We start from the raw sequence: 22,583 nt of genomic DNA on the forward strand, positions 1-22,583 counted from the left end.
CCTGCTCATGTATAATGGATAAGATCTGGTCCTCAGAATAGCAGTGACGCCCAAAGGAACCCAGTCTGAGTGTTCCTGCTGGCTGCAGCAGAGGGAGACACTCCCTATCTCATCACACTAGCCCATCCATAACACTCACATAAGGTACTGTACAGAACAACACTGCTGACTTGTGGGTTGTGTGTGTGTGTGTGTGTCTGCCTATTCTAATGAATAGCCAGATGCCATCACATTATCTCTCTGCATTTCTGTTTTTCTCCCCCCCATCTCCCTTCCTCTCTCTCTACCTCTCCCCTTCTTTCTCCCTCCCCTCTCAATCTCCCTCACCCTCCCTTCCCTTCTCCCTCTACCTCGCTCTCCCCTCCCTACCTCTCTCTCTCTACCTCTCCCCCTCTCTCTCCCTCTTTCCTTCCCTTCTCCCTCTACCTCTCTCTGTTCTCCGGTCCTGTTCCAACCTGTAGTGTGCTGGGACTACCATGTGCCAGACAGGCCAGGTTGGAGGACCAGGAGGACTGAGGCTGGGGCAGTGCCAGGGAGAACGGTGCCGAGAGGGGCAGCCTCTCTGTGATAGTTCCGCTGGGCTAAAATAAGCCATAATCCTCCTTGTTACATACCAGGGAACAAAACCACACCTGCAACGTTATCTAATGAGCAGCGCCTCACTGCTTATCAAGCAGGACTTATTAGCTATCTGGTGAGCTTCACTGCCCTAGCGAGTAAAAACTATAATCTACTATACTGAGAAAGATGTCTCTGAAATGCAGTTGATTTACTGATCAATTGATTAACTAATTATTTCTTGAATTGCTTAATCAATGTGAGCTGTGTGCAGTGCCCAGTGCCACTGACCCAGCAACAGTGAGACCGGCTGTCGAGGGGTCCTTGAAATGGACTTGGTGGCTTCCCAGTCCAGCTAGGTCGTTCAAGATTGAGTCATAATTGGATGTCTATGCATATAATGAAGACGTCGGGAAATGCATTCAAAGCCGGCCACTAGGGGCAACATTGAGCGCTGTAAGTAGGCTTGGGCTTTGCTAGGACCTTGTGGATGGGGTGGTGGATAGGCGTAATCTCACGATCAGAAGGTGACTCTGGATCAGAAGGTTTCCTTTTCGATCCCAGTCATGGACAGTTGTTTTTTTATGAACATCTAATTCTGCATTGAGACTGTGAGAGCTTGTTGGCCCAGTCGGATGCCTGCTCCAGTTAAACTGGCTGTCCCATGCTCCATCTGGAGTACAGTCAGCCCCTGCAGTGGGCTAAACACTGACAGCAGCAGCAGCTGGAGCTCAACATACGCTTCTCAACAGCTCCCTGTAGAAGAAGCAGTGACTCCCACTGTCCTAGTTTTACACCACTATCTATAGGAAGACTTTTCCCCCTGGCTGCTTTCTAGACAAGAGGACTCTCTCTCTCATCTCTATTGGGAGAGATTTTCCATTGGCTAAATCCAACGAGGATCATCACATACTGCAGTTGGAGAGATTGTCACTGGAGGCTCTAGTCTCTTCATCCTTTTTCCTGTGGTGGAACAGATTTTTCGGAACAGAGTCCTTTGCCAGGGCTGTTGTTGTTAAATGTCTCACTATCAAAATGACTCCCAAAAGAGAGGCTATTAGTTATAACACACCCACGCATCTAGCCAGCATCACATTATGTTCAACACTGAGCGCCGGCGCTACACAGAGCACACAGAGCACACAAACCACACATACACACACACACCAACACCTTACGACACACTTTATGAGGACAGAGAGACAGAGAGAAAAAGGCTGGAGGATCAAAGACGGAAAACACAAGGAGGGAAGAGAAGAAGAGGAAGAAAGTGACTCCAGGACAAAAAAAAGTAGAAATATGGTCTCACTGGAATAACACTCCCCCTCCTCTAACTGGAATAACACTCCCCCCTCCTCTCACCGGAATAACACTCCCCCTCCTCTCATTGGCATGACACTCCCCCCTCCTCTCACTGAAATAACACTCCCCCCTCCTCTCATTGGCATGACACTCCCCCCTCCTCTCACTGGCATGACAGCCTTGCTCTAACACTGGCTGCAGACTCTGGGGCTGCAGGCTGGAGCTACCTTGTAATCTACAGCCTGGGAGGAGGACAGGAGAGACAGAAAAGACAGAAGAGGACTACCTACAGTTGAAGTCGGAAGTTTACATACACCTTAGCCAAATACATTTAAACTCAGGTTTTCACAATTCCTGACATTTAATCCGAGTAAAAATTCCCTGTCTTAGGTCAGTTAGGATCACCACTTTATTTTAAGAATGTGAAATGTCAGAATAATAGTAGAGAGAATTATTTATTTCAGCTTTTATTTCTTTCATCACATTCCCAGTGGGTCAGAAGTTTACATACTCTCAATTACTATTTGGTAGCATTGCCTTTAAAATGTTTAACTTGGGTCAAACTTTTCAGGTAACTTCCACAAGCCCAACAATAAGTTGGGTGATCTTTGGCCCATTCCTCCTGACAGAGCTGGTGTAACTGAGTCAGGTTTGTAGGCCTCCTTGCTCGCACATGCTTTTTCAGTTCTGCCCACAAATTTTCAATAGGATTGAGGTCAGGCTTTGGGATGGCCACTCCAATACCTTGACTTTGTTGTCCTTGAGCCATTTTGCCACAACTTTGGAAGTATGCTTGGGGTCATTGTCCATTTGGAAGACCCATTTGCGACTAAGCTTTAACTTCCTGACTGATGTCTTGAGATGTTGCTTCAATATATCCACATCATTTTCCTTGCTAATGATGCCATCTATTTTGTGAAGTGCACCAGTCACTCCTGCAGCAAAGAACCCTCACAACATGATGCTGCCACCCCTGTGCTTCACAGTTGGGATGGTGTTCTTCGGCTTGCAAACCTCCCCCTTTTTCCTCCAAACCTAACGATGGCCATTATGGCCAAACAGTTTTATTTTTGTTTCATCAGACCTAAGGACATTTCTCCAAAAAGTACGATCTTTGTCCCCATGTGCAGTTGCAAACTGTAGTCTGACTTTTTTATGGCGGTTTTGGAGCAGTGGCTTCTTCCTTGCTGAGCGGCCTTTCATGTTATGTCGATATAGGACTCGTTTTACTGTGGATATAGATACTTTTGTACCTGTTTCCTCCAGCATCTTCAAAAGGTCCTTTGCTGTTGATCTGGGATTGATTTGCACTTTTCGCACCAAAGTACGTTCATCTCTAGGAGACAGAACGCGTCTCCTTCCTGAGCGGTATGATGGCTGCGTGGTCCCATGGTGTTTATACTTGCGTACTATTGTTTGTACAGATGAAAGTGGTACCTTCAGGCGTTTGGAAATTGCTCCCAAGGATGAACCAGACTTGAGGAGATCTAAAAAAAAAATTCTGAGGTCTTGGCTGATTTCTTTTGATTTGCCCATGACGTCAAGAAAAGAGACACTGGGTTTGAAGGTAGGCCTTGAAATACATCCACAGGTACACCTCCAATTGACTCAAATTATGTCAAATAGCCTATCAGAAGCTTCTAAAGCCATGACATAATTTTCTGGAATTTTCCAAGCTGTTTAAAGGCACAGTCAACTTAGTGTATGTAAACTTCTGACCCACTGGAATTGTGATACAGTGAATTATAAGTGAAATAATCTGTCTGTAAACAATTGTTGGAAAAATTACTTGTGTCATGCACTAAGTAGATGTCCTAACCGACTTGCCAAAACTGTAGTTTGTTAACAAGAAATTTGTGGAGTGGTTGAAAATGAGTTTTAATGACTCCAACCTAATAGGCAGACCACACCGCTCGCGTCTCGTGCGCGAGCGTTGCAAAATACATTTAGAAATCAATGTTATTCAATTATTGCACCCAAACTGCTCTCGCGCGCCAACGAGCGTCTGCGTTTCCAAGGGTTGAAATAGAAATCAGTTCTATTTCTGACACAGATCGCGCTGCAAGTCCTGCCTCTCCCATCTCCTCATTGGTTTATAGAAGCAGGTACCCACGTGCCATCTCCTCATTGGTTATACACACGTGGGTGAATGAAAGACGAACGAGGTCAGTGGCGGTAATGCACCTCATTTATGAGAGTTGCAAATCGCAATATAAAGTCAAGAGAAGAAAAAGCCTGGAAGGAAGAGAGATGACTAGAAACGATTCGGTTGACCGTTTTATGTGTGGATAAATTGGCAGAGTAGAGGACCTTGTGCATTTCAGGTAAAATAACAACTCAATATTTATATGCCAGTACAAATTAGCTAGCTAGTGCAAGCTAACTAGCTAAATTGCCATAAATGTTTAATGCTTTTCGACCTGTCCCCAAATTAATATAATTGGTTCAGTGTTTGTTTAGATATTTTAACCTGCATGTCGTGATCGCATTTGGTGTGGGGGGACAAAATACATTTATGCACGATGGCGCACGATAGTGCACGCGCACAGCTGGTTTGGGTTCCGTGTAAGTGCATGTAAACTTCAAACTTCAACTGTACCTACCGTGCTAATGTTAGCACCCATAATTATCATGATTATAATTGTTAGTCATCATCATTAGGGTGATAAATATACACTTTGCCATTATCCTGTCGCCATCTTGAGTGTCATGGCCATCCCCATTGTCGTCATCATCATGATTATTATTGTATTTATTTTTTTATAATTTTGCATATTGCTCATAAGAACCTTGATAAATCATCCACATTCACATCTAAATATAAAAAAGGTATGACATTCCCCTAGCAACATGGGGGATCAATTTTAATTGTCATGCTTAATTAAGACATTGTTATGCACACCCACTAAACCAGGTGGACCAGGCAGTGATTATCATTCATTTTGTCTTTCAATCGCTCCCACACACAGTCACCTTGTCAGTGACCACGATGGGAGGACAGAAATAAAGTATTATTAAAGTGTAACAAATCTCTCTCTCTCTCTCTCTGAGTGAGAGGCTATCTGCAGCAGAGAGAGTAAGGTGCTGAATGGTGCAGTTAGTGGCAGGCAGGATTTGTGATGCAGATCCGTATCAACTCAGAGAAGCGGGAAAGGAAACATCAAAATAACTCACTTGAAAATAACTCGCTTCCCTCTCCTTCCTTCTCCCTCTGTCTCTTCCTTCCTCTGCTTCCTCTATCCATTGCCTCTCTATCTCTCTAGCTATCTGTCTCACCTCACTCTACCCCAGTGCCCCTCTTCTCTCTCCCTAAAACACACACACACACGCTGGTATGAGCATACACACATGTACAAACACACACACATACATACACAAACACACAGGCTGTAGCTATGAATCCTTTTCCCACTGCTGGATGAGTTTAACATATTCATACCCAGTAAACCTATGTCCAACTTTTCACTCTAGTGAGCACTCGAGGGAGGGAGGGAGGGAGGGAGGGAGGGAGGGAGGGAGGGAGGGAGGGAGGGAGGGAGGGAGGGAAGTATATTTGAGTCCAGGTATGAATGAAATGCGTCTTTCTGTTACACTGCTTGACTGGATGATCAGATAGCTACATCCATAGCCTGTTGGATAGAGAGATGCTGTCATCGCTCAAAAGTAGATCAAATGCATGACAAAATGTCAGAACACATTCAAAGGAAACTAATTGGCATTATGAAGGAGAGAGACAGGAAGAAGGTGTATAATGACAATCTATACAGAACACAAAACACATTGCAATGCTCTAGGACTGGGTTATGTTATGTGTCAGTGGTTATTTGCTTTGAGAAAGACACAATGGCATGTACAGTAAAGTAATAGCTACTATACCAAAACAAAATCAAGTCCGATGTGATTCTAATGCAATGCCCTTTAATATATAAGCGGCTGGAGCTAATGTATTCACCAAACAAATAAGTAAGAAAGCATTGGTTTTATTACAGTATGTTCCATTGAGATAAAACATGAAGACATCACCGCCAGGAAAAACACACTGACATTTTCCCAGGCACTGAGAGACAGAGGGAGGGAGAGGGAGAGGGAAAGGGAGAGAGAGAAAAAGAAAGAGAGACAGAAAGAGAGAGAGAATGAGAAGGAAATGAGAGAGAGAGAGAGGGCGAGAGGGAGAGAGAGAGGCTAAATGAAAGAGAGAGAGTGAGCAGTACTAGGCCTCACTGTGGCTCTATACAAGGAAATCTATCCTGACACTGGCTTGGATCCAAAGGCCTTCAGCTCCTCTGTACTCCCTCCTCTCTCCTCCTAAACAACAACAACACAGACTCTACATCATCTCTGCTGCTTTGTGATTGACAACCTACCTGCTCCTGTCCCGGACCTCTGCAAGATTATGGGTAAATTAGTAAAAGGGGTCTGGGGCAGTGTGGTGTCTTGTCTTCGCTGCGTGACATGCAAGTACAACAGGCTCAGTGGAGGGAGGAGTGAGAGAGAAAGAAAGCGAGAGAGAGGAGAGAGATAGAGAGCAGAGCCAGAGGGAAGCTAGCTGATGACTTCTAGTGGAAGCTAATGACTCTGAACACACACCTCTATTAACGGTACGGCGTGCATGCTGTGTCTAAATTTAGCACCCAGCCACAAATAACAACAAACATTAGGCAGGAGGGAGGAACCATACGACAGGTGCTTCATTACCTTGATATCACTGGTGAAGGGGTTATGAGGTTCAATGTGATTTGGATTTAGCCTGATCCCAGATCTGTTTGTGCTCTTTTGCCAACTCCTTGTCACTCATTGTCACACCAAATGGCATGACAATTCCAACGAGTTGTCAAGAGAGCAGAAACAGACTGGCACCCAAGCTTATTTGAATGAAGGAGGGCGTAAACCCAGGTACATTGAGGTAGAGAAGGTTGAGGCTGTATATATGTCTTATACGATCCACCCTCACACTATATGCACAGAATTTGGCGAGAATATACTGAGATGTCTGGATTTACTCCCTGTAACTAAAGTCGCTCAATCATTTGTAAACACTGCAACAAGGAGCCATTGTTAAATACACTAAATTACAGTATCAAGAAGATACGAAAAACACTGCAAAAGCCAAGAGTGCACATGAACATGTTGTGACGGCCCTGAATTTGTCTGAACCGTCTGTGCTTCTCCTTCCAATAGGGTGCTTCCCCTTTAATCCCCAATTAAATAGTGCTTCTCCTTCCAATAGGGCGCTTCCCCTTTAATTCCCAATTAAATAGTGCTTCTCCTTCCAATAGGGCGCTTCCCCTTTAATTCCCAATTAAATAGTGCTTCTCCTTCCAATAGGGCGCTTCCCCTTTAATTCCCAATTAAATAGTGCTTCTCCTTCCAATAGGGCGCTTCCCCGTTAATTCCCAATTAAATAGTGCTTCTCCTTCCAATAGGGCGCTTCCCCTTTAATTCCCAATTAAATAGTGCTTCTCCTTCCAATAGGGCGCTTCCCCGTAAATTCCCAATTAAAGAGCCAGCATCAGCTGACAAAAAAGGGGGTTGTGATGGTGGTGCGAATGAGGATGTGTTCAACCCTCAATTCCAAAGCTTCTTTACGCCGTTTGTTTAATTGTATTTAAATGTGTGCTTTGTAGCCTGGTCTCAAGTTTAACCAGGATCGGATCCACTCATTTCTTCCTTTAGACTACACATATCAGCTGGTCTCTGCTGTTTCGTCGTGGCCTTTCTCCTCTGGAGGATTGGATTGTCTGACTGACCACAACTGTTTTGCATACGGTATTTCATTTGTTTGAGTGTGATTTATACTGTGTTGATTTGTGGTCAGTTGTAGTTGAAGATGACTGAGATTTGATACTCTTTATGGTTGTGTGGAAAAATAGTGATATTTTGATTGTATGATTGAGACTGGGTTTACTCTACACTTTTTATGAACGGACAAACATTGCGTGACTAAGGTCACTTGAGTTCACTGAACTCCTTTACCGGGCTGGACTCTTTTAGGCCCGAGGTATGGGACTTTTTGAGGAACCAGACCTCATTGTTTGTTATATTATTATGTGTGTGATCATTTATGTTGGTAATACAACCCATGCAAATTAACAGTTGTTTTGAAGTTATTTCCAATGTTTTAAGGGTATGTCCATACTGACTTTTACGGACCACACGGGACTCATCCCCTCACAATCAAAAAGTAGAAAGCAATATTTCCTCTGGTAGACACAACCTACCTGGCACCCCTGCAAACAATAACCTCAACTGTTACAATGTGTTACTGTACATTACAATAAGTCAAACTGTCACGCCCTGACCATAGATTGCTTTGTATGTTTTGTTTGGTCAGGGTGTGATGTGGGTGGGCATTCTATGTTGTATGTCTAGGTTGTCTGTTTCTGTGTTTGGCCTAGTATGGTTCCCAATCAGAGGCAGGTGTCAGTCGTTGTCTCTGATTGGGAGCCATATTTAGGTAGCCTGTTTTTCGTTGTGTGGGTGGTTTCCTGTGTCTGTGTTATCACCATACAAAACGAAAAAGTCCCGTATTTCATGTTGTTTTGGTATTTCTTAGTGTTCAGTTAATAAACCGAATATGGACACTTACCACGCTGCGTATTGGTCTGACATCTCTCCTCATTCCAACGACGAGCGTTACACAAACACTGTAGTGGATCTAGCATAATCTCTGCCTAATAAGCATCTATGGCCTCATAACATGCTGTTGACATAACTTAGAGTTTAAGTCGTACAAATGTTAGTGGATTAAAATAAGAACCCAGTGTATATTAGATTGATTTTGATCTGTTAATGAACAAGCCAGTGGTTAGATGGATACATCTGGTGGAGGAGAGGAAGGTGGAAATATATGTTGCCTAGTCACAGAAAAGCCCCAGTGATTCCTTCAATTAATTAAAAGCCAAATTTCATTACAAAGACTGCATGAATGACATGAATTACACAAGGCTACACAGAGATAGTGTCACGCCCTGGCTATAGAGGTTTTTTATTCTCTATTTTGGTTAGGCCAGGGTGTGACTAGGGTGGGCAGTCTTGTTTTCTATGTGTTTGGCCTGGTGTGGCTCACAATCAGAGGCAGCTGTCTATTGTTGTCTCTGATTGGGAGCCATACTTAGGTAGCCTGTTTTCCATTTTGTGTTGTGGGTGATTAATATCTGTTTAGTGTTTGTTGCACCTGACAGAGCTGTTTAGGTTGTCATTTTTAGTGTTCAGTTTCTATTAAACATGACGAACACTTACCACGCGTTTTGGTCTTCACTTTCTTCCGACAACAACCGTTACAGATAGAGTAGTAGCTTTTTTACTTACCAAAACTACACAGACATGAATGACGCTAGTCACTCTCACTCAGATATCATATTAAAAACTAAACATTTCTCTCCTCCCCATGGCAAAATATGTAGAATTGCAGCAAAATTTCACTTAGGGACCCCAAAAGGCTAGTGCTCTGACTGCATTTGTGGGTATGGATGTCGGTACGCAGACCTAAGAGCGACTGCGGCTCCTATGATGAGTTCAGATTTTTGGTGGCCCCGACCCCCATCAAATTTGCCCATCCCTGCTGTAGGGTTTGGGTCTGTTCAGCCTGGGGTCTACTGCAGCTTATCAGCCACCACCACACTGGAGCCTGGTGATAGGGCCTGCAGGCTGGCACACACACACGCACATTCACACAGGTGTACAGAGTTGTGTGTGCCATTAGAATAGCGATAATTGTAAAATAATCAAATTATTACGCAGCATTATTATTGAAAGTAACAGTACCCAATGTGGGTATGGAGATTACGTACAGTACCGCTCAAAAGTTTAAGAACCCTTGAATGAGTAGGTTTTTCTTTACATTTACTATTTTCTACATTTGTAGAATAATGAAGACATCAAAACTATGAAACAACACATGGAATCATGTAGTAACCAAAAAAGTGTTAAACAAATCAAAATATATTTGAGATTCTTCAAAGTAGCCATCCTTTGACTTGATGACAGCTTTTCACACTCTTGGCATTCTCTCAACCAGCTTCACCTGGAATGCTTTTCCAACAGTCTTGAAGGAGTACCCACATATGCTGAGCACTTGTATGCTGCTTTTCCTTCACTCTAAGGTCCAACTCATCCAAAACCATCTCAATTTGGTTGAGGTCGGGGTATTGCGGAGGCCAGGTCATATGATGCAGCACTCCATCATGCTCCTTGGTCAAACAGAGCCTGGAGGTGTGTTGGCTCAGTGTCCTGTTGAAAAACAAATGGTTGTCCCACTAAGCCCAAACCAGATGGGATGGCGTATCACTGCAGAATGCTGTGGTAGCCATGCTGGTTAAGTGTGCCTTGAATTCTAAATAAATCATCACACCTCCTCTATGCTTCATGTGGGAAATACACATGCGGAGATCATCCATTCACTCACACCACATCTCACAAAGACAAAGCGGTTGGAACCAAAAATCTCAAATTTGGACTCTAGACCAAAGGACACATTTCCACTGGTCTAATGTACATTGCTCGTGTTTCTTGGCCCAAGCAAGTCTTCTTATTATTGGTGTCCTTTAGTAGTTTCTTTGCAGCAATTTGACCATGAAGGCCTGATTCACACAGTCTCCTCTGAACAGTTGATGTTGAGATGTGTCTGTTACTTGAACTCTGTGAAGCATATATTTGGGCTGCAATTTCTGAGGCTGGTATCTAATGAACTTATCCTCTGCAGCAGAGGTATCTCTGGGTCTTCCATTCCCATGGTGGTCCTCATGAGAGCCAGTTTCATCATAGCGCTTGATGGTTTTGCGACTGCACTTGAAGAAACGTTCAAAGTTCTTGAAATATTCTGTTTTGACTAACCTTCATGTATTAAAGTAATGATGGACTGTCATTTCTCTTTGCTTATTTCAGCTGTTCTTGCCATAATATGGACCTAGTCTTTTACCAAATAGAGCTATCATCTGCTATCATTGTGTCACAACACAAATGATTGTCTCAAACGCATTAAGAAGGAAAGAAATTCCACAAATTAACTTTTAACAAGGCACACCTGTTAATTGAAATGCATTCCAGGTGACTACCTCATGAAGCTGGTTGAGAGAATGCCAAGAGTGTGCAAATCTGTCATCAAGGCAAAGGGTGGCTATTTTGAAAAATCTCAAATATAAAATATATTTTGGTTTGTTTAACACTTTTTTGGTTACTACATGATTCCATATGTTATTTTGTAGTTTTGATGTCTTCACTACAATGTAGAAAATAGTAAAAATAAAGAAAAACCCTTGAATGAGTAGGTGTTCTAAAACTTTCGACCAGTAGTTTATGTCCATTTATAATTTGCCTGATGTTGCTTACAATGGGTGCATTCGTAAATTTGCTCTGTCTATCTACTCTGATTTCAGAGCACTCTCGTCTGAGTGTCCCAGAGAGCAGAATAACGGATGAATTCACAAACACTCAATATGACCGGTGTCAGTAAAAAAAAAAACTGTGCACTCTGAACGCTCCGATAGTGAAACGCTCTGAATTTATTTACTCCAGAGTGAATTTACGAACGCACCAAATGTCTTGAAGTGAACAGACCCAGAGAGAAGAGAAGGTAATGGGTGAACATTTGAGAGGTGAGAGGCGGAGAGCAAGATTACAACAGTTCACTGCCGGCCATGCTAAGACCATAGAGTGAGTCAAAGGGCGGTAAATGGCTTCCACAATATGGTGGCGTATGGTGATGTTTACACACACAGACACACAGTGTGGAAGTGTTTATACTCACATGATTGGTGAGGGGGAAGCTCTGGTAAGAGTCTTTAATTTCCTGCAATTTGACTGGTTCAAGAAGACTGGTTGTTTTCCAAATGGCACCCTGTTGCCTATAAAGTGCACTTATAGGGTGTGTAGGTTCTGGTATTTAATTTTTTTATTTTACCCTTATTTAATCAAGTAAGTTGACTGAGAACACATTCTCATTTACAGCAACGACCTGGGGAATAGTTACAGGGGAGACTACTATATAAGAGTGTAATTTGGGAGGCAGCCAGCCTCGTATTGCTCCCCTCTATCTGTACTGCAGGCCAAATTCTCCACCTCCACTGACTTACTTAGCGGTTTTAATAGCTGTTAGAAGCAGATGTATGAATGTTAGCTGTGTCTCCTATATCCATACAGGGTGAACACTGGCAGAAGGGTTGATTAAAGGTTATAGGGATTGACTTCTATTTGCTCAAAGACTCTACATGTAGTTTGTCCGCTTCCCCGTCCGCTGATATTGTGTTGTGTTATTGACTGTACATTTGTTTATCCCATGTGTAACTCTGTGTTGTTGTTTGTGTCACACTGCTTTGCTTTATTTTGGCCAGGTCGCAGTTGTAAATGAGAACTTGTTCTCAACTGGCCTACCTGGTTAAATAAAGGTGAAAAACCCCACACCTCCCTTTCTTCCCTCTCTCCCCTGTACACCTCCTTCTCTTCCATCTCCACCCTCTCTTCCCCGTACACCTCCATCTCTTCCCCGTACACCTCCCTCTCTTCCCTGTACACCTCCCTTTCTTCCCTCTCTCCCCTGTACACCTCCCTCTCTTCCCCGTACACCTCCCTCTCTTCCCTCTCTCCCCTGTACACCTCCCTCTCTTCCCCGTACACCTCCCTCTCTTCCCTCTCTCCCCTGTACACCTCCCTCTCTCCCCTGTACACCTCCCTCTCTTCCCCGTACACCTCCCTCTCTTCCCCGTACACCTCCCTCTCTTCCCTGTACACCTCCCTCTCTTCCATCTCCACCCTCTCTTCCCCATACACCTCCCTCTCTTCCCTGTACCCCTCCTTCTTTTCCCTCTCTCCCCTGTACACCTCCTTCTCTTCCCCGTACACCTCCCTCTCTTCCATCTCCACCCTCTCTTCCCCGTACACCTCCCTCTCCTCTTACCTCTTCCTAATCCCCCTAGTTTTAAATCCTGCTTAACTTCTCTTTTCCCTCCTCACTCCTTCCTCTACCTCCTTCTCCTTTTCCTCTCCAGTCTCTCTCTTCATTCCCTCCTCCTCTTATTCATCCTCTTTTCCATCCTCCTTTTCTCTATTCTCTCTTTTTCATGTTCCCTTTCTCTTCCTCCCTCCTCCTCAGCACTGAGGGGTGAATGTTTTCTCCGCATCCTCTGTTCTGCTGCCCCTTCTTCACATTACACCTAAGTGCACCTCCGGGCATTCATCCTACACCCTCCACCCTCTGCCCTAGACCCTCCACCCTTTGCCCTACACCCTCCATCCTCTGCCCTACACCCTCCACCCTCTGCCCTACACCCTGCCTCAGTAGACTAATGGAGACTTTGCCATCGCTTCGAGAGGAATTACTGCCATTTACCAAGCCCACACACACACACTTTATCAAAAATACACAGACACAAACTTTATCACAAATACACAAACACAAACACACACTTTATCACAAAATATGGCCTGCATATTGTATAGTACATAACACTAACAGTGTAAACATGCACATACATATTCGATCATCAGTTTATACATGAACAGACACGCTCTTCAAATTGTATACGCTTAGCTATCTTTGCTCTCCCCCCTTCTCTCTCTACTTCCCTCCCCTCTCTCTATTTCTCTCTCCCTCCCATCTCTTGCTCTTGGCCCAGTTTCTCTAACACTCCACTTCCCACTCTCTCTTCATCATTTCCCCACATTCTCTTTCTCCCGGTTCTGCTCTCAGAATATAATGCATATAAATATCCCTCACAATAAAACATGATGGCAGTTGGGACCAGAACTCATCTCAACACTACAGTGGCATTGGCACCGTGCCTCGGAGGCTCTCACCGCTCCGGAGAGAATACCGCTTCACCCGCATCCTCGGGGCAAACAATACGCCACGGTGCCGCCTCCCTCACTTCCTCTCTCTGAAACCCACCTGCCTGGTGCCGCCCACATGTTCAAAGGAAGGACAGAGAGACAGCCCCGCCGTTACTCTCCTGTCAATGGCTGCTGTCAAAACAGAGGCTGACGAGCCAGGGAGCGAGCCCGACGGAGACGCTAAGACGGCCAGGACACACTACTGACAGCAGGCTCTGCTGGGCTCCCTCTGAGAGAGAGGTCATAGGTCACTGACGGCGGACAGGACCTTCATACTCATTAAGGAAGGGCCTTTTCTATGTCTGGGACTTAGAGATTGGAGAAGTCAAAATGACTGTGCATGCCTGCATGAGAGAGACAGGAGTCTATATGAGGATGTGCCTAATTTTGTGACTTAACGTGATGGGGTAAGATGCCCCTTAAGAGCTGAGCTGTTTAGTAGACTGGTTTAATTCCCTAAGTATTAAGGTATAGATAACTGATCCTAGATATAGCTGTAATAGAATCAGCATGTTAACAGGCAGTGGTTTTTACTTACTTCTGTGAGATGGGGGTTGGGGTTGAAGCCACACTGGTTGCAGACGGTGGAGCGGCACTGTGTGCAGGTGTTGTAGTTTGGCTGGGCCGGCGGGTGGGTCAGCTCTGTGGTGGAGCAGAGGGGGCACAGCTTGCTGACGGGCATGGGGGCGATCTGAGGCACCGAGTAGGGCGAGGTGGGGGTGATCCCCCGGTCCGGAGACGCTGAGGAGGAGCGGCCCGTCCGGCCTCCCGAGCTGCTGAAGTCCACCTGGAGGTTCCGTCTGGAGGCGTGCTGACCGGGCTGACCGGGGCTCTGGCCATGCTGACCCTGACAGCCACCTATCCCAGCACCCATCCCTGGGCCAGAGCCATGGTCGGGGCCTGAGCTAGATTGCTGCATCGGCCTGTGGATCTCTTGGTTGGCCAGTCTCTGACCTCCTCCTCCACCCATTCCTCCAGCCATCCCTCCATAGCCAAGCTGCATCCCAGGTTTAGGACTCCCCATAGGAACCCTGAAAATGGGGGAAAAAAACAGGAATCAAATTAACTTCAAATAGAACATCCCTTCTGTTTAGACAGGACCTAGAGTTTTGTACAAAGCTAAAGATGCCAACATGACAAATAAGTTCCATAGGTGTTATGGGCAACTATACTAGATCTATACGGTAGTATGACTATGAAGTTCTATCTATTCAGGATACATAGTTTAGTCTATATTTAGTCTATATACCTATATCTACAGGAGCCTTACATAGCCTCTGAAAGTGTTCCCGTTCAGCAGGATTCCTACAACCATCCTGGCTGTCTAGACAGAACATGGGACATTAAACAAGTTGACATTAGCAGGGAACATTTGGCAGAGAGACTTGGGGCAAAGCATGGAGCCTCATATACCAGGTTAACATCTCTTATACAGACAGTGAACAAGACATGCAACTTTATCAGGCAGCTAGTCCCTATGAGGGAGTTATGATGTAGCCGTGTATTATCTATTAATTTCGGGGTTTGGTCAGTATCACTAAATCTTTGCATTTTACTCTACCACCTAAACACTGCTAGAAGAGAGAGTAAAAAACAGTCATTATTTATAAATTCACAATGAATTTCCAAAGGATATGACATAGCCATAGGACGCAAAAAGGCATGAACAAGAGCCTACAAAAGGTAATCAGGAAAGGAAACACAGAACTAAATCAACACATTTCCCCCACTTCCAGCTAAGACTGAAACAAGACACTGAAAAACAGATCTGATCTGGGAACAGCGTCAATGTGGAATGGATCAAAGAGATCCACAGTAGTTCCAGCCAATCGGTTGATTCAGTTATCATGTGAGTTTGGACACAAGTATTTGTTGTAAGGACAGACAGGCATATTTTGCGACAGCCCGAGTTGGTATGAAATATTTGCTTTCAGCTACATGTGAATGTCACGAAATGGCTCTCATCCACCCCCACGCCTTTGCTCTGGAGTTACTGTCTCCAAATTCACATCTACTTAGAGCCCTGCGAGCCAGACTTCACCCAGTGATCATTACATAGAGAGGACATATGCAAGCCTTAGTGTGTATGGGTGTGCGTGTGGGACTGCATGGGTGAATGCCTGCTTGCTTCCCTGCATGCCTGCCTATGTTCGTGCATAGGAGCGTGCACTTAATGCAATCTCATCTGGTCTAATGATGTTAAATGTCTCCTTGCAGCTCTCACAACAGTTTTCCCTCTTCACTCACTGAGAGATCTACCCTACCCAGGTAAAAGACTCCAATGGCCACAGCAGATTCAAACCAAGCAGGCGGATGGACCAAAGTGATATAATGAGGGGTTCCACACATAGAAAGCAAGCTAAAGTGCATTATTTACAAAGATGTTGCAGGCTGTCAGGCAGCTTGTACAGGGCTTGAGACGTTTCAGCACCACATAGCTGTCCATTTCATCCACATGAGCCATTTCAGTACCACTGAGCTGTCTATTTCAGCCCCGTGAGCCAATTCAGCAGAGAGGAAGAGACGATGCGAGAGGGATAACTAGGCCAAATATCTGTGTTCTCCAGCAGGTGGCGCTGTTTTGTTCGCGCACCAAGCAAGGAGTTTTGTTTAGAAATCAATGAGTGTCGAATTTGGTCAACAAAAAATGGAATGGCTTATTTGCTACGTGAGGATTATTTGATCTAACAGAAGTTTCATAATACTTAGGTTGTTACGCGTGTACTGATATAAGTAGGACACGTGACATCCCAGCAACTTTGAGAAAAAACACTTTATATCAGAGTTGTCTCGAGATCTAAATGATAAAATTAAACAAGAGAGCGCCCCTAGATCATGGGAAAAGGCCACACTTGACCATTGCACTTGAATCATTCCAAAAGTGAATGCCATAGCCCGCTACGCTATGAAACCGCACACTATTGCAGACTTTGATATTACCGGCTGCAGTTGATATGGTGAAAACAATGTGTGGGGAGGCAGAGCCACAGAAACTCACATCAATACCTTTGTCTGATAACACTGTTAAACAAATAATTGATTATATTGCTAGTAATCAATAGGAAACTTTGACTGACTCAAAAAAAACTGCTTATGCTCTTCAATTGTACGTTAGCTGTGAGGGCCGAGATGCCTATGCATTGACTTTTGTCGGGGGATGGTAGTTACGAGGACATATTGTTCTGTCTCAATATTCCCGAGCATGAAACGGCGTACAGTGTGCTGCGTGGCTATTTTGCCAAAAAACAGATTCCATATGGGATCGAATGGTGGGCTTTTGCACAGCTGCGGCTCTTCCGATGTCGGGACGGAGGGCAGACCTCTGCACTCTTGTTATGAATATGTCTCCCTCTGCCATATGGACACATTGTATGATACACCAAGAGCAACTGGCGGTAAAAGAGCTGAGCACAGAACGCTGAGAAAGTACATCATTTTCTTTAGGAATGTAGTGAAGTAAAAGTAAAAGTTGCCAAAAATATACATCGTAAAATACAGATACCCAAAAAACTACTTGAGTAGTACTTTCAAGTATTTTTTACTTAAGTACTTTACACCACTGCGAGGGATGACTGCTCACTTTGGGACGGGCTTACTTCCCAATCCATTTAACTGTGATCCTGGCTCAGTTGACATAATGGTAAGTGAAATCGAACAGCTGATCGAGCTGTCATGTGTCCCTCTGAAAATGTATGCCGCATTCAAAACAACTGGGAACTCGGAAATCTCCGACTTCAGTGCGTTCAAGACAACTGGGAACTCGGAAAGAAACGAGCTCCGACTGGGAAAAATCTATTTGAACAGCCATCCAACTTGGAATTCCAACTCTGGAACTCGGGCCTCTTTCTAGACCTCAGAATTTCCGACCTGATTATCACTGACGTCATGATTTGACCTCTTATTTTTCTGAGTTCTCAGCCGTCTGAAAGCACCATAAAACTCATGGTAGGCTACCCTTCGCCAGCTCATATCTGGATTCAGTGCTCTCGTCTGCATTAAAACCAAATATCCATCCAGGTTGGATGTGACAGCAGAGATGTGTGCACTGTCGACCGAGCGCCCTGACTGTTAAGAAGCTCCGACGCGACATGCATCAAGCACACCCATCTCATTAGTGGTGGTGAGTTAAGAGACATAATGTCAGACTCATTTGCTATTGACTGCCCCACATTAAAAGTATGTGATGGTGAGTTGAGAAGACAATCAGAAATACTGTTAGAACGTTTTTAAATTGACTGCCATAGCCCCAAATAAAAAAGTAAACACAGGCTGTTAATTGCATAATTTTTTTACATAGGTGTGATGTCAAATGTGGGTTTGGGCCAAAAACGTTTGAGAACCCCTGGATTAGGGCCAGGTAGGGCCTGTTTTTTTAATCAATAACTAGGGTACGGGCAGAGCTCGGGTATCACTAAACTGATCATTAAAATGTTGAAGCTGAGCCATTTGTGCGTGCTCTGCTGCGCAGTACAGTCGTGGCCAAAAGTTTTCAGAATGACACAAATATTAATTTCCACAAAGTTTGCTGCTTCAGTGTCTTTAGATATTTTTGTCAGATGTTACTATGGAATACTGAAGTATAATTACAAGCATTTCATACGTGTCAAAGGCTTTTATTGACAATTACATGAAGTTGATGGAAAGAGTCAATATTTGCAGTGTTGACCCTTCTTTTTCAAGACCTCTGCAATCCGCCCTGGCATGCTGTCAATTAACTTCTGGGCCACATCCTGACTGATGGCAGCCCATTCTTGCATAATCAATGCTTGGAGTTTTCCAGAATCTGTGGGTTTTTGTTTGTCCACCCGCCTCTTGAGGATTGACCACAAGTTCTCAATGGGATTAAGGTCTGGGGAGTTTCCTGGCCATGGACCCAAAATATTGATGTTTTGTTCCCCGAGCTACTTAGTTATCACCTTTTCCTTATGGCAAGGTGCTCCATCACGCAGGAAAAGGTTCCTGGATGGTTGGGAGAAGTTGCTCTCGGAGGATGTGTTGGTACCATTCTTTTTTCATGGCTGTGTTCTTAGGCAAAATTGTGAGTGAGACCACTCCCTTGGCTGAGAAGCAACCCCACACATGAATGGTCTCAGGATGCTTTACTGTTTGCATGACACAGGACTGATGGTAGCGCTCACCTTGTCTTCTCCGGACAAGCTTTTTTTCTGGATGCCCCAAACAATCGGAAAGGGGATTCATCAGAGAAAATAACTTTACCCCAGTCCTCAGCAGTCCAATCCCTGTACCTTTTGCAGAATATCAGTCTGTCCCTGATGTTTTTCCTGGAGAAAAGTGGCTTCTTTGGTGCTCCTCTTGACACCAGGCCATCCTCCAAACGTCTTTGCCTCACTGTGCATGCAGATGCACTCACACCTGCCTGCTGCCATTCCTGAGCAAGCTCTGTACTGGCGGTGCTCCGATCCCACAGCTGAATCAAGTTTTGGAGACAGTCCTGGTGCTTGCTGGACTTTCTTTGGCACCCTGAAGCCTTCTTCACAACAATTGAACCGCTCTCCATGAAGTTCTTAATGATTCGATAAATGGTTGATTTAGGTGCAATCTTACTGGCAGCAATATCCTTGCCTGTGAAGCCCTTTTGTGCAAAGCAATGATGACGGCACGTGTCTCCTTGCAGGTAACCATGGTTGACAGAGGAAGAACAATGATTCTAAGCACCACCCTCCTTTTGAAGCTTCCAGTCTGTTATTCGAACTCAATCAGCATGACAGAGTGATCTCCAGCCTTGTCCTCGTCAACACTCACACCTGTGTTAACGAGAGAATCACTGACATGATGTCAGCTGGTCCTTTTGTGGCAGGGCTGAAATGCCGTGGCTATGTTTTTTGGGGATTCAGTTCATTTGCATGGCAAAGAGGGACTTTGCAATTAATTGCAATTCATCTGATCACTCTTCATAACATTCTGGAGTATATGCAAATTGCCATCATACAAACTGAGGCAGCAGACTTTGTGAAAATTAATATTTGTGTAATTCTCAAAACTTTTGGCCACGACTGTACAGTCATATCTGACTGCTCTCTCATGTGTCTTGAGTGAGTGACAGACAGAGAGGAGCAGCTAATGGATTTACTAACTGAGGGAGTTATTTCTGATTCCGGGTTTCAGGCAGAGCCGGGCTTTACATTTGTTAGAAACAATCGGGACTGTGTAGGGTAGGGCTGAAAATTCATGCCCGTGCAGGGCTCTAATTCTGATTAATAAAAAAATAGTAAATACGTTAATGCCACTTTTAACTAAGGGGAACTGTACTGACTGTAGTTTTTGGTTAAAATAAATATATATATTTTTAATTCAGTTATCTACAATGGCATTTGTGCAAAGGAACACTTGCCCACTCCCACAGGTCCCTGAGCAAAAATGTAAACGGTGAACCGTGTCTTATTTTCACCCAATGCAGAAAGACTCTTGCCCAGCTACTGATTGTTATGTGGCCCTTCAAACATGTCTTCCAAGAGAAAGGTTCACAGGAAAATAAAATATGAATGTACAGAAAGGCACTGAAGGGGGTGGTATTTGTTCAGACTGCTGTAACAATCTATCTACAACATAACCTGTTGGAGAAGTAGCAGTGTATATAAGAGAAGCCTTAAAACTGTTTTCACCTTGTAACAGTCGACTCCTTTCTCTTCCTTGTTTTCCTTTGTGTTATAGTTTCAAATACAGTTCCTGACAGTATTGAACACAGAAAAACTCACAAATAAATTATGTACACACACACACACACACACAAGCCCTAGCAGTTTTGAACGGTTTTGTTTTCTGTTACAAATAAATGTTTCTTCAGGGATAGGCTCCCCTATAGGGATTGTCTGGCCCTCTCTCTCTCCAGATGCTGTAGAAGAAGTAGAACATAAATGTGGTACACATGGGATCTCATCAAAAGAACACCTGGGTTTATTCAGCTTATTACCAGGAGTGGGCGTGTTATTACACATGCAGAGGAGCACATCAAGTTAAAGCAGCTCACAAAGGAGACTGCCGCCCAAACTGCTGCCAAGTGGTCATGCCTGCTCAGGTGAGGGGGAGAGGGCGAGGGGGAGGATGGTGACTCAAATTTCAAGCCTTTTCACTGATTCACCCAAAGTGCTTGAAGAAAAGAGCATGAAAGAGAGACAGGGCTGTCAGAAGCTCTCTCTGAGCTCTTTCTCTTATCTGCGGCAGCAGGAAAAGCAGAGAGAGGCTTAGGGTGCGCCAGCCCTGTTATGCTTCACCCATTACCCGGGTGGGTCTGAGCGTGGGCAGAGCAGCTCTTTGTGAAGCTGTCGAGGAGCAGAATACGACCATACAGACTCGTAGACATCCCGACGGACGCTAATGCCGCACCTTACTACAATAACGCACATGTCTCATAATTACTCAGCAAAGACAACTTGAAAAACACACTGCTCTGGCGTTCATTTCCCAGGGGTCATTTATCAGTGTTGCACAAGAAGTAAATGAGTCCGACCTTGCTAGCCTCCTTCTCACTTCAGCTGGCTAATACAGGAGGTTAGATTCAGGGTTCACCAATTAAAGCCGATGTGTGAAAGGAAAGCACTAGTTGTAGCTAGCTGTGCATTATGCCGTCATACTGTATAGCTGGGTCTTCACTGTGGAGCTGGGTCTTCACTGTCATGACTAGGTCTAAGTACTATATTTTCCTCAGTCTGTAGCCCTGAATATCCGCTGTAGGATATTAAACAAATTCAGGTTGTATTGACACCTATTTTCATAAACTACAGTAGACAACGGTATAAAAAAAGGGGAAAACTAGGGGTTTGTGACCCCTAACTTTAACTCTTCAGGCTCCGTTGTACAACATTACCCATTCAAAGCATGCCCGTTGAGTGTTGCTTTGTAGTGGGGTTGTTTAATCCATTGAGAGGTCAGACGTAGAGAGATGGTGTAGTCTGCTCAGTAAAATCCTTGTGACTGCATCTCAATGGCACCCTATTCCCCATTAGGGTGCCATTTGAGATGCATCCTCTGTGACACTGATACCGGCAGAGCTGAGCACGTCGACTGCGACCTTGCATTAAGGCGTCACTTGATCAGGCAGGCGTCCCATGGCATGCAGGCAGACAGGGACAAACAGCAACCTTATAACTCTGGTCTCAGCACAGCTACAGTGGCCCCTCAGGGCCAAATCTACACCACTGACATTCACAGTCATAGTTCTAGCAGACATAGTACATACACTGTACACTGTACACACACAGAGAAAGTGTCACGCGGAGCGGAACAGGTGAACCCAAGAGCAGACTCAGACGAGGACACTGGGATGAGGTAACCAAGGTATTTATTGAAACACGGGGGGAAGATTGAGTGCAGGCCAGGGGAAGCTCGGGCGGGTTGCTGGAAACCAGGTTTGGAGGCTGGAGCGAGAGGTGTGGGGACAGGGTTAGCAGGTCCGGAGGAGAATCCAAAGGAGCGTAGAGTGGGGAATCCAGGACAGAGTAGCAGGACTGATGAGAAGTCTTACTGGAGACAGGGACCAGAGTCAGAGCGGACAGAACTGTAGCGGAGAGGAAATCAGCGTCAGGCAAGGGAAAACAGGCACAACAGGAACAAACAGCTAGAAACATGAACTGACTGGGCAGAGATTACAATCTGGCAGTGTGGAAGTGGCAGGACTGAGTATTTGTAGAGGTCTTGATTATGGAACAGGTTGCAGCTGGTGGGGATCTGCTCTGACTCCAGCACACCTGTCTCCGCCCACACAATCACACACAGAGAGAGAGGGAGAGGGAGAGAGCACTGGGGGAGTGGCGGCAGGTCAAGGAGACACTGGATGAGCACTAGAGGACGTGGCAGGAGCAGATGTGACAGAAAGAAATTGTACACAAGAGAGTGTTTACACACACACGTAGAGATAAAGACGCTAACACACTGGCCTTGAT

At 44.8% G+C, this 22,583-nt stretch overlaps 1 protein-coding gene across 3 annotated transcripts in view; it reads right to left on the reverse strand.

The window, feature by feature from the left end:
• LOC139542701 (protein bassoon-like) overlaps positions 1–22,583 on the reverse strand; it is a 188,397-nt gene that overhangs the window by 136,629 nt on the left and 29,185 nt on the right. For all 3 annotated transcript variants that reach the window (XR_011668537.1, XR_011668536.1, XM_071348466.1), the window contains exon 2: positions 14,222–14,714. Coding sequence is in view for 1 of the 3 variants with exons in the window: in XM_071348466.1 (XP_071204567.1) it covers positions 14,222–14,714 (493 nt within the window). In the remaining 2 variants the exon portion in view is untranslated. The remainder of the gene's footprint in view (positions 1–14,221; positions 14,715–22,583) is intronic.

Source organism: Salvelinus alpinus, chromosome 17, assembly GCF_045679555.1.
Source record: "Salvelinus alpinus chromosome 17, SLU_Salpinus.1, whole genome shotgun sequence".
In the NCBI taxonomy this organism is placed as follows: domain Eukaryota; kingdom Metazoa; phylum Chordata; class Actinopteri; order Salmoniformes; family Salmonidae; genus Salvelinus; species Salvelinus alpinus.